Source organism: Nanorana parkeri, unplaced genomic scaffold (genome assembly GCF_000935625.1).
Source record: "Nanorana parkeri isolate BGI_ZX_2015 unplaced genomic scaffold, ASM93562v1 scaffold856, whole genome shotgun sequence".
In the NCBI taxonomy this organism is placed as follows: domain Eukaryota; kingdom Metazoa; phylum Chordata; class Amphibia; order Anura; family Dicroglossidae; genus Nanorana; species Nanorana parkeri.
The window spans coordinates 734,179-747,067 of record NW_017307124.1 but is presented as its reverse complement, the minus strand read 5'-3'; the positions used below and the strand labels follow the sequence as shown (position 1 = coordinate 747,067).

The 12,889-nt window shown below is 46.9% G+C and overlaps 1 protein-coding gene across 3 annotated transcripts in view; it reads left to right on the top strand.

Moving 5' to 3' along the window:
- Positions 1-1,275: 1,275 nt before the first annotated feature.
- Positions 1,276-12,889, top strand: part of USP25 (ubiquitin specific peptidase 25) — a 104,897-nt gene continuing 93,283 nt past the window's right edge. For 2 of the 3 annotated variants that reach the window (XM_018565526.1, XM_018565525.1), the window contains exon 1: positions 1,277-1,505. In XM_018565526.1, coding sequence (XP_018421028.1) covers positions 1,464-1,505 — 42 coding nt within the window. In that variant the 5' untranslated portion in view covers positions 1,277-1,463. Of the gene's footprint in view, positions 1,506-12,889 lie in introns of all 3 variants that reach the window. The other variant, XM_018565524.1, reaches the window with a different exon arrangement.

Genomic DNA, 12,889 nt, shown 5'->3' with positions numbered 1-12,889 from the left:
GCACACAGTGATCAGTGGAATAGGACAGTGACTACCAGCAGAGATCAGTGCAGAGCAGCAGATAGTGATGAAAGAAGTGCAGAAATCAGTGCAGAGCAGTAGGCACGGATGATGAGAGCAGTATACACAACACAGAGATCAGTGCAGAGCCGCAGCCGACAGAGATGAGTGGAGATCAGTGTATAGCAGACAGGGGCGAGCAGAGATATCAGTGCATATCGAACACAGACAAGTGGAAATCAGTGCATAGCAGAAGTAGACACAGAGAAGCAGAAATCAGTGCAGACACAAACAAGTGTAGATCAGTGCACAGCAGACACAGACCAGCAGAAATCAGTGCAGACCCAGATGAGCACAGAAATCAGTGCAGACCCAGATGAGCACACAGATCAGTGCAGACACAGACAATAAGAGATCAGTGCAGACAAACAAAAAATCAGTGCAGGCACAGAGAGCGGCTAGATCAGTGCAGACACAGAGACATGGAGAGATCAGTACAGACACAGACAAGCAGAGATCAGGGCAGACAAAGATGAGCCCAGACCAACGCAGGCACAGAGGAGCGGACATAAGTGCAGACACAGAGGAGTGGAGAGATCAGTGCAGACACAGACCAGCAAAGATCAGTGCAGACACAGAGATCAGCGCACATAAGAGATTGGTGCCGACACAGAGATCAGCGCACAGTAGGGATCAGCGCAGACACAGACGATCTCAGTGGACAGCAGAGATCAGTGCAGACACAGACGATCAGCACACATAACAGATCGGTGAAGACACAGATGAGCAGAGATCAGTGCAGACACAGAGGAGCGGACATCAGTGCACACACAGAGAAGCGGAGAGATCAGTGCAGACACAGATGAGCAAAGATCAGTGCAGACACAGGCGATCTCAGTGGACAGCAGAGATCAGTGCAGACACAGACGATCAGAGCAGACAAAGAGGATCAGCACACATAACAGATCGGTGCAGACACAGAGGAGTAGAGATAAGTGCAGACACAGGCGATCAGTGCAGATATAGACGATCAGAGATCAGTGCAGAAACAGACGATCAGTGCACACCAGAAATCAGTGCAGACTCAGAGATCAGTGCAGACACAGACGATCAGCGCACAGCAGAAATCAGTGCAAACACAGACGATCAGCGCACAGTAGAGATCAGTGCAGACACCGACAGAGATCATAGCAGACACTGAGCCCAGCAGCAGTCATCGTCCAGGGAGGCTGAGTCTGGGCGGAGTGCCTTTGCACACAGGCCGCCGCCCTCTCCATGTGAGCAGTGGGAGTGGTGAAGCTGTGTGCGGCCGCTGGGGAGACTCGGGCGGTGTCGGTGCTGGAAGAAGAGGCAGCAGCGGGCGGTAGCCGGGCTCCCCGCAGGCTCATGTCCCAGTCCCGCCGCCCTGAGCCCCGCGTAGTGTGCTGTGTGTACCCCGGCGGGAGGGGAGGAGGAGCTGGGCCATGACCGTGGAGCAGAATGTCCTGCAGCAGAACTCGCAGAAGGTATGTGCGGCTCGTCACCCGACCAGCACCATGCACACCCAATGCAGCATGATAGACAGCGTCAGCGGCATTCCTAGCAGTGCACCGGCGGGCATATAGCTAATGCACCCCAACAGTGACAGCCAGGGCACCCCTTAACCTGCATGCTGAGCCATTCACCCCCAGCCTGACACACATTGCCCCCTCACCCTCTACATCCGTCACCTTTAATCTGACCTATGTGTACCCCAACACGGCCAGCCAGGGCACCCCCTTATCCCTGCATGCTGTGCTATTCACCCGCAGCCTGTGTCCACCTCACCTGATTTACCCTTTACATCTGTCACCATTCATCTGCCCTGTGTGCACCCCACATCTGTTAGCAGGGCACCCCATCATCAGGTTCATGTATAGAGAGCCCTCCCCCTCTGTAGAAGTCACATGTCTAGTGGCCTGGCCTAGACTCAGGCAGCCATATATGTAATGACATGCAGCTCTTCTACTTCCTCCTCCCAGCTTTGTAGGTTTAGCCTGGGCCAGCGTGATGAGCTGTCCTAGTCCTCCCATGCACTCCCATGGCTGCCATTCTGTTGCCTCTTTTAGGCCTTCCCTGGGTTCAGTGCATTGAAGTGTACGGTGTGTGGCTGGCTGCTGTCAGTGCATGGCCACTTCCAGGAGGTGTCAGTGTTGGCGGGGGACGCTCGGCATTCCTCAGTCCGGGGGAGGTCACTCTCCACTCAGCTGCTTTGTTTACTCCAGCTCGTGGCCTGGAAGCCTAATGCTGGAGGAGACTGTCCTATCGCTGCACCGTATACAGGGGACGCCATGATCCGAGAGGGCCTGCAGCATGACTAGAAGATTCATTCCTCTATGAGCCCACTGCGTCTGTATTATCTAAACGCAGGGAAATTGGTCTGGGAAGTGTAAATAAACGGTACATTTCAGATCCATTGCTCCTGCGTTCTGAGTATCTCACTGGCCTCATGTACACGGGGTGTCTGGGAAATTACCTGCGGACTCTTGCGGCAGGATTTCCAGGTGTGTCCCCGTACAGATGGGGCCACTGTGCCCGTTTAAGGTAATGACAGGGTGACAGCGGCTGCATCTGTCCGTGCCTGTCCGCATGTCCTCATAGATGGAAGGTACCTGTGGATGTGGAGAAATACTTGTCCCTGGATGCAATCTTTCTGCGTCCCTCTTCCCATCCGCAGCTAATCATTCCATGTCAGTACATAGTGTGAATCATATTTGTATACAGCTATTGACTTCTGTAGGAGGCCCATGCTGCTCCGTCGCAGGGGGAAATATATCGGTATTTACTTTGTATAGGCTCAGCCACCCATACGCATGAGCCCCCCATGTAATAACACAATGCCACCCAAGCTTCTGGGCGCTTCCTGGCATTCATCGGGACCATTGCAGGATCATGGGAAAGCTCAGGGTGCCAAATCTCACAACATTTGGGTTTGTTGTTGTGGGTATCGGGATTCTCGGCTTTCCCAGGACTCCACAAGAAGCCCCAGCAATGTTGCCATCACCTAGACCAGCCTTTCTTAACCAGGGTGCCATCTGGCTTCCTTGGGGCTCTGGCAAAGTGTCATGCGCTTCCATGGCACAGGTAGGCCGGCTGCCAGCACCATGAAAACAAATGAAACTAAGGAGGGTGGGGGAGGATGGACTGCTCATGTAAAGAGGGACTCTGATATCGAAGGGGGGGGCTCCTGATTTGAAGGAAGGCTTCTGATGTGAAAGGGTGGTAACCGCCTTTTTTTTTCCCCCAGGGGTCACCCTTAAAATCCATACCAGTCCCCTACTAGGGATCTGGTATGGATTTTGGGGGGGCCACACATTGGTTTTATTTGCGTTTTAGTTTTTACATTTTAGTCTGGGGTGCCTTGAGATTTTACACAGTTTTAAAGTGTGCCCCCGACAGAAAAAAGGTTGCGCAATGCTGGCCTAGATGAGCATGCTGGAAACTGGCTGTAAGGTAAGTGTTCACACCGGTTCTGTTGCATTGCGATCCGTTGCAATAGTTTTTTCAGTGAATGCTAATAGAAAAGGCACCGAAAAGTGAATGGGGCTAGTTCACACTGCTCTGCTGCGTTGGTAGAACAGCGCAACATACGTAACGCAATGGATCCGGCGTGAACTAGCCCCATTCACACCCATTCAATTTGCAGTGCCCTTCCATTAGCACTCGTTGAAAAACAGCTTGCAATGCAAGGGATGGGAAGGTACAATTGCAAGCCTAAGGACTCTCTGTTGACTTGCGATTTCCTTCTGGTTTTGGGGTGAATGGGCCCTTATTCAAGTGTTGGGCTGCAACATAAATGCATTTTTATACAAAGTCTTCTTTAGGACTCGTTCACATTACAGCACGTGCTTAGAGTGCATGCCTCAAATGCAATTTTTGGACTTGCGCTGCCCTTTGTTGCAGTGTGTTCTTCATGACCCATTCTTGTCCTGTTCTTTTTTTCTTTTATTGTTTACCTTGCCCTGCTGTGTGCTGCAGAACTGTCCTGTTTTCTCCAGCTCAAAGCAAGCAAGCGCATTTTTGTGAACTGAAGCCATAGGACATATAGCTACTTGCCTTGTGCTTGAGTTGGGACTGCATTCGACAACACAGTCCAAGCTGGTGATGTGAATGAGCCAAGAAGCAGAGCCGTTCCAGGTGGCGGTAAAATACAGACTCGTGAGATAAAATTCAGATTACTGAGAAATGATGGATTTCAGTGAATAAAATTAAGGAATACCGGTAAAAACAGTTTTTAGGCCTTGTCCAGTAAAGCAGTTGTGTATCCGCTAGAATTGCAGTTGTTCTGGTTGGCAATATTGGATTGCAGTTTTGTGTTATGATAAATTATACACGGGGCCTGAGGGATGATTGCTTTGGTGCAGATCAAGCATTTGGAAGACTTTGAGCCATATATGTGTATACTAGATAGAGGATGTCTTTTTTTTTTGTATTGAGTTCAAGGCCTCATTCACATGCACGTCCATGCAGAAACCTGCGCCCAGGAGGGACAGCTGCTGCATGTAGCTTCCTGTACAACTCAATAACAGGATGCGGGTGCACACGGCTGCAGGCCACCCTGAACTTGCCCATCCATACAGGCACGGGTGCATGCCTTTTGGACGCAGATTGTCTTGCTGTGAAAGAGGCCTCAAAGCCATTATTAACATTTGGCGCGCCACAGTAACAATTGGCGTCAGTTCAATTCATTATGGCAGTTCATTATGGCAATTCAGTTCATTATGGTAGACTTACCTCCTCGGTTTGCCTTCCCTCAGCTTTGTGCTTTCTGCCGCTGCCATCTTCCCTACTGCTTCCACATCTGGCGTCTTCCTCCTTCTGCCATCGGGCAGCCGCTGATAATGCTTTGTACTCTACAAGGGTGCTTTGTGCTCCGCTTGCTATAGAAGTCAACTGGAGCGCCATTCATAACAATGAAATGCGGGAATAGAACTCAGTCACGGGCCCTGATAGTCATTTGACCGGTCTGTCCTCCAATCATGGAATTCCCCCTTCCCATTTACACCTGTACAATGCAACGTGTTGTTAGTGCGTTGCGGCAGGGTAGCCCATTAACACCTAAATTGCACTGAAGAGGTACATGATGGTTTTTTTTTCTTCTTTTAATTGCATAATAAGTTACCTTGCATTGTGGTGTGATGCAACGCGCATGCAATAGCTAAGTGTGTTGGGGTGCCAATAAGTGATAATGGCGTACCTAACGGTGTCACATGCAGTCTCATGAGATATGGGAACGCACGCATTTACGCCTTTTAGACCTCTCGTTCAGCCTTGCAGGCTAAACGCGGAATATTGGTCAATTCCACTACAAAAAGCGTAGATGAAGGAATCTCCTCTGCTAGTTATTGTATTCTAACCGCCGACGGGACTTGCGGATGATGAATACCGGAACAGTGTCGGCATCTGATTTGATGCTGTCAATGTTCGGATGACGGTATTCTGCTTGGCTCCTTCGACTACTGAAAGATCGACTTTTGGTGGTTGGTGTTGGTGATAACAGGGCCACCCACAGCTCACACTGTGGAAGATTGTGCAGGAAGTGGCTAAAATTCGAGCAGCCTATGGCCGATGGAGTCACTAACCCAGAACAAGAATGCAGAAGAGGACCATTGACTTTTACACTGACTTCACTTATGCGCATACTAGTGTCAGGTCAATGATGTAACATAGTGTTGGGTCAGCATAACAGCCAGGCAATGGGTATTTCCTTTAATAGAAATGCAGAGCGTTTCTCCCAAATGTGCTGGCCCGTTAACCATTTGATTAGCGACATGAATATGGAGGTGGAAGACCAGCCTTGGGACCTGCTGCAGACAGTGAAGTGGCCCTGTCATTTCCAGTCTTCACAGTAACACTTGTAACGCTTGTTCGAGACAGGTGAAACCTTCCTGCCAATTTTAGAAATTTATGAGCAATTATTTTTAGCATTGGCCTTTTGAAGTTTATGGGGAGAAATCAACCTGCAGCTTTGTGTGTTTTTTTTTTTTTAGCATTATTTGGATTCTGTATGAGCGCAGCTGTTTAAGATTCTGAAGCTTGGAGCATTTCCAGAGAGACAGAAAACCCATGTGGTATGGAGATGCTCTTACTGGCAATCAGACATTTTCCTCTGCCGCTACTTATTGATTGTGTCTGGTTTTGTTTTTTGATTGCAGAGTATATTAGGTTGGCATATTGCAGAGGCATTGGTCTTTGAATTGTGGCACACATTTACTGATTGAAATGTATGTGAAGCTGATTAATGTTCTGTACCACGGGACAGTAATCTCTAGTATGCATGTCTGGGTGGCATGTGATGCCTTTATAAGTGGCACCCAATGCCATTGACTGCTGCCCCTCCTGTGCTGAGGACCCTTCCCCTGCCAGGTTACTATTCAGAGCCCTCTACTGGTGATTCTGGCTAAGCTCTAGGCCTCCTAAAAATTATCCAAGCACACTGCTAGGTGTCACCATGGCAACCCGGAAGTATCTAGGCGACTGGAGAAGTGCGGGGGCTACAGAATGGAAGTGGGAAGGTGTGTGATAATTACAGTAATTGGGGCTGATCTAAGGTCTGAGGGTATTGGGGCTGATCTGAGTTCTGAAGGTGCAGAAGTTGGGGCTGGTCCGAGTTCTGAAGGTGCAGAAGTTGGGGCTGGTCCGAGTTCTGAAGGTGCAGAAGTTGGGGCTGGTCCGAGTTCTGAAGGTGCAGAAGTTGGGGCTGGTCCGAGTTCTGAAGGTGCAGGAGTTGGGGCTGGTCCGAGGTCTGAAGGTGAAAAATTGTGAAAATTGTCACAGAACATGGTGACTGGGAGCATAGATCTTGCATCATTGGTGGAGAACAAATGAAAAGGTGTGTCGTGCTTACTTGTAAATTTTGGCAAGTGCTCCTGGAGTCCTGCAGTGGATCATTTCTGCTTTAAAATGCCCTCATAGTGGACATCAACATACAGTTCCCTGCACACTAGATTGCATGCAATGTCTACATGCAAATGGATTGTGTGAAATAACTTTTTCCTGGTTCTGGTATATCAGCTGTGACATTTCGAGGAGCAGGACGGATGAATGAAGATTAGTATATGAAATGGAGTGTGTTCCACATCAATCTGTCACAGATGGCTTTGATATTTCCTGATATTGAACCACCAAAGTCAACATTGGCATTAAAGCAATCTAAAATTCTTTTTAACAAACAACAATTTCCACTATTGTTGGAACTATTTCATTCCAGGAATTTGTATTTTCAGTTAAAAGCTGTACTGAAGGTTTCAAACTATCCCTGTCTATAGCCATCATTAGTAAATGATCTCATTAAGGATTGCTGTGTTCTGAATTTGCATGATGGCTATATTACATGGTCGAGTTGGATGTAGGTGGTGCTCAGCAGAATGATTTATTTTACTAGCGGGAAGGGTTAGAGTATCTTCTGTTAGCACACATTTGGATTTACTTTTCCAACACTAGCTGTTATTTTCGGGCTTTATTATCCTCTAGTAGTCATATGTGTATTCCTGAATGTCAATCGCATTAGCAATGCAGCCACAAAGGTTTTATCGCCATTTCCAAATCCATGCGGGAAACTTCCCCTAAGTTTTTATTTCTTTGAAAGAACAACAAGAGATGAAGGAAGCACAGGCAGCAATAAAAATCTCCCGGATTGTCAAGCCTGTCCCGGGCTAAATCAGCACCAATCATGTGACGGGGCTTAGATTTGGTGATTGGTGACTCCGAAGCAAAGTGTCTAATTTTTGGAGAGCGTCGTATCTAGATTAACCTTTTTTTTTCTTCCTGGGAGCAGAAGCGCTAAGGAAGCACAGACAAGACCAAAGCAGGCATCTTATAATTGTTTTTTTTATTTTTTTTATTTATGCGGAGTTGCCTAAAGGAGAACAATGAGGTGAGTGGAAATCACTCGTCCTCATACTTCGAGCCGACGTGTGACAATGAAACTGTCACACGTCGGCTCAATAGATCGGGAAGTGAGCGAACACATACCGTCGCTCGCTCACTTCTCGATCATCTCCCTGCAGAGAGCCGTGACTGTCAGTCACGGCTCCCCGCCGAGATTCCCCCCTTCCCCGCTCCGAGCCTCCAGCACTGACTGGAGGAACGGATGGGGGAGGGGGCGGGCACAGCTGGCTCTGCCTCTAGATAGGTTGAGCCAGCTGTCACGCAGCTGGTTGGATCTCGACAGTAATGTCAGGATCTGTCCCGGCTGCGGCGGTCTCAGTATACCGCGAGCTATAGCTCGCGGTATACTGAGCATTGGGTCACGGGAGGACGCTAGTATATGCCCTCCCGTGACCCTTAAGAGAACTATGGGGAAGCACAGGAGATAAATGGATTTTAATGCAATTACAAACTAGAACCGCATCAAAAGAGCCATTTTGTCTGTTTTAAACATGCTTCACTCTCATGTAAACAGGCCCTTCAAAATGGTGGCACCCTATTGTTATTATTATTGTTGTTAATAATATTCAGGATTTATATAGTGCCAACAGTTTGCGCAGTGCTTTACAATATAAGGAGGACATTACAGTTACAATACAATTCAAGACAAGATGGTTAGGCGGGCCCTGCCCCTGAGAGGTTATAATCACGACTCCCCATCCATTCTTCCAGTATAGTCCTGTATATATTTTACTTTTTCAGCTGAGTGACATGGAACCTCTGTAACGGGCATGTTGTTGATTGTGTGCATGAAATGCTGGGGGCAGTATTCCAATGTGCATATAGGCGTTGTCCACTCTGGACAGTGTCAGCTGGATTAAGCAATATACATGTATGTCTATGGGAACCATGTGACTATAGAAGGACCCTTGACCAAGGATTCCTGATTTGGTTATCCCAGCTGATTTTTTATAACAAAAGTACAGCTTTCCTTTAAACACCTTCACTTCGAAGAGTCTGGCTGTCTTGCTTCTGATTTCAAAAGATGCCGCTGCAGAGGCTGCAGTTGTTAATATGTGACCTAGTCTCATGACACTGCGTGGAGCTTTGTTTTGCTGAATAGGTAAAGTCCATCTATGCCCAAACTATGGACATTCAACTATTTACATATTCTCTACAAACAGTAAAAAAAAGCTTTAAAATAAACCCTCTCTGACCTTTCTAGCTGCCTATACTGTGAAGTAACACATTCTCAAAGATCACAACAAAGACTCTAAAGTTGGGTTTTAGTTGATTTCCAGCACCTTAGAAGCATGTGTTGCCTGTATGGATAGATGGAGGGGGTGTCTGACACAGTCTGCACTCTGAAGTATGGTGGCATCGGATGTGGCAGAGTCTCTTCTGTTTTATTGGAGTGTTGCCATTGCACCCATTGGAATTGTCACCCAGATCTGATCCAAGATTCTGTCCCCAATATATCAAGAATGCCTGCCACGGAGTAATGACATCTTAAAAGAAATATACGAAGATAGATAAATGGGGCTACCATGGACCTCCTTTCAAAATGCTTATTGTCTGGCTGTCTCTGTTCTCAGTACCCTTAAAGTTACCCTAAACTCGCTAAACTCAGGAGTTAAATCTTAAAAATACATTTAAGTACCTTTTAACTATTAACAGAAATGTATCTTATTTGTATATCACTCGGCTGCAGATCCTCAAATCATCTCTGAATTGGTGCTGACACTGTCCTTCCTTCTGGAGGGTGGCTACTTTTGTTCCCCATGGTCCCTGTGTGTGTTGTAGAGTAGCCACCACTACGAGCTCACTCCCATGATGGACTACAATCTCATGTTAGTTTAGTAATTTGTATTCAGATTGTAGCCTATCGTGGGAGTGAGCTTGGAGTGGTGACTACTTTACAACACATACAGGGACCATGGGGAACAAAAGTAGCCACCCTCCAGAAGGAAGAACAGTGTCGGCACGAATTGGGAGATGATTTGAGGATCTACAGCCCAGTGATACACAAAGAAGATACATTCTTGTTAATAGTTAAGTACTTGAATGTATTTTTAAGATTTGACTCCTGTGTTTAGTGTCCTGACTTAGAACAATCAGGCAGCTAGTAAAGTCACAGGAAAGTCACAACTCTTACTCTATATCTCTCGCAAATCGGTGATTCGTAAAGAATTTAGCCTTTGGGTCAACATAATGACTAGGCAAGTAACATTTTCAAAAGGCGAGCAAAGGCAGCCAACATGTTTTGGCCAACACCATGATGAGTACTGATACATGCACATTGACCAATCACAGTAAAGTCTTCACCTACACTGCAACCTAACCTTTTGTTAGGTAGATAAGACTACTGGTGCATACAACAAAATGACTTCCTAACATGTTTACACTTATAGTAGATTTGCTTAAGGCTGGAAGCATGCAGTACGCAGTAGGTGTTTCCTAATGAACCTGTCTGATAGGCACTTATAATCCCTGAAAGGTTAACCAACAACAAATTTATTAATGCTCTAGCAGCAGGCACAGCAGGCCGTGAAACTTTATAATGTAAAGTGTCAGGGGAACAGGTGCTGGTCATGGGATCCTGAGACAGCACAAGTCATGCCAGGCACATAGGATTTGGCCAGAAAATATTCTTGAGGCGAAACTGAATCTATCAATTGGGGAATAAAATATGCGGGAATAGACACGTGAATACCAAGCAAGGAGGGAGGACATTTAAAAATACACAGGCGGACCTGTTCATTAGGGGGCAGCTTATAAACCCACTACAACCAGAATAGCTTTTTTACTGATTTATCTTTCTAAACAGATATCTGATTGGCTGCTTCCATTGTATTTTTCTTTTTTTCCCCATTGGAGTACCAAATACAAGTAGATTGACTGACTGCTTGTGCTTCAGGGTGCTCTCTGGCAAAATGGTTGTGTGGCCTGTGTTAGGGGAGATATATATATATTTAACATACATACATACATACATACATACATACATACATACACTATATTGCCAAAAGTATTGGGACACACCTCCAAATCATTGGATTCAGGTGTTCCGTGAAATTTCCTTGCTACTAAATATCCCACAGTCCACTGTTAGTGGTATTATAACGAAGTTGAAGCAACTGGTAACAGCAACTCAGCCACGAAGTGGTAGGCCACGTAACATGTCAGAGCGGAGTCAGTGCATGCTGAAGCGCACAGTGCGCAGAAGACGCCAACTGTCTGCAGTGTCAATAGCTACAGACCTCCAAACTTCGTGTGGCCTTCAGATTGGCACAACAACAGTGCGTAGAGAGCTTCATGGAATGGGTTTCCATGGCCGAGCAGCTGCATCCAAGCCTTACATCACCAAGTGCAATGCAAAGCGCCGGATGCCGTGGTGTGAAGCACGCCGCCACTGGACTCTAGAGAAGTGGAGACGTGTTCTCTGGAGTGACGAATCACGCTTCTCGATCTGGCAATCCGATGGACGTGTCTGGGTTTGGTGGTTGCCAGGAGAACGGTACTTGCCAGACTGCACAACAAATGTCACATGTCCTTTTAAGAAGAAGTATTGGTTTTGGTATCGGCGTGTACCTGAGAGAAATTACTTGTACTTGGTCTTTTAAAAAATGGTATCCGAACATCCTTAAGTGCAGTAGATCCTGATTGGCTCACTATGTTTCCCTTTGCTGGGGAAGCATAGTGAGCCAATTGAAAGACTGTAGACTATAGCACTATTGTAATTCTGCCAAGAGGTGGCTGTCTACCTGAAATTAGTGACCAGGAAAGAAGACTAGTAATCAGAGAAGCAACCAAGGAGCCAATGGAAGCTCTGAATGAGCTGCAGTGATCCACTTCTGACATGGTGCAAAAACTTCCATAGGACAACTATAACCTGGACACTCAAAAAAGCTTGTGGAAGAGTAACAAAGCCATTGCTGAAAAAAAAACTAATTTGAAGTTTCCTAAATGACATGGTGTTCTCTGGTCTCATACGCATTACTCTGACCATACCCACAGTGAAGCATGGTGGTGGTTGTGTTAGAACGTGGGAATTCTTTTCATCAGAAATTTGGAATTGGTCTGGAATGAGGGTAAGGCCTAATTCACACGGGAAACGGTCGGCATGTACAGCTACGTACTGCGTGCACGGCCGTATCGGGCAGCTCCAGGGAAGGACAGGTGCTGCATGTGATTAGTATGCAGCCCCTGTCCTTTTATGGGAGTATGCGGCCGTACGGCGCCCTACATTTACCCGCCCTGCACGTCCGTGCAGGTGTTTGTACTCGTACTCGTGGATTGATCCTGTCTGCATCCAAGCCGGGACACCGGGACCCGTACGGACCTGCACTTTGGGTGAGCGTAGGGCGGCGTACGGCCGCATAGTCCCATAGAGAAGGACGGGCTGCATACTAATCACACGCAGCACCTGTCCTTCCCGGAGACTGACCAATGCGGCCGTGCGTGCAGCACGGAGCTGTACATGCTGGCCGTTTTCCGTGTGAATGAGGCCCAAGATGGATGAAACAACCTGTTGCAGTCTGCAAGAGACCTAAAATTGGAGGTTTGCTTTCAAGCAGGATTGTTATACTAAACACATTGTCAAAACTACACGGAGGTGGTTGAAAATCTGCCACACTATGTGGCAAGACTGAAACTTTGCGGTCCACCAAAGGTCCTCATTCACCCCCAGAGATCTTGAAACTGTAATTGGAACCCAAGCTACCCAAGTATCGGTAATCTCATCATGAGAGAATAACTGGCTGCAATTCTTGATTTTCTTCTGAAAGTGCTTGTTGCCTGGTTGTTATGATGTTACTATGACTTCAGTACTTCGTCACTGACCTGGGACAAGTATGACATCGGCCAATGAATATCCTTATCTGCATACAAAGTCAATGGCCCAAATTATGGACACGAGAATCTCTTTTTACTTGCCACGAACAAAAAACATTTTTAGGCAGTTACTGTCTAGATTATTTTTGTTGTCTGTTAGCTTTGACTT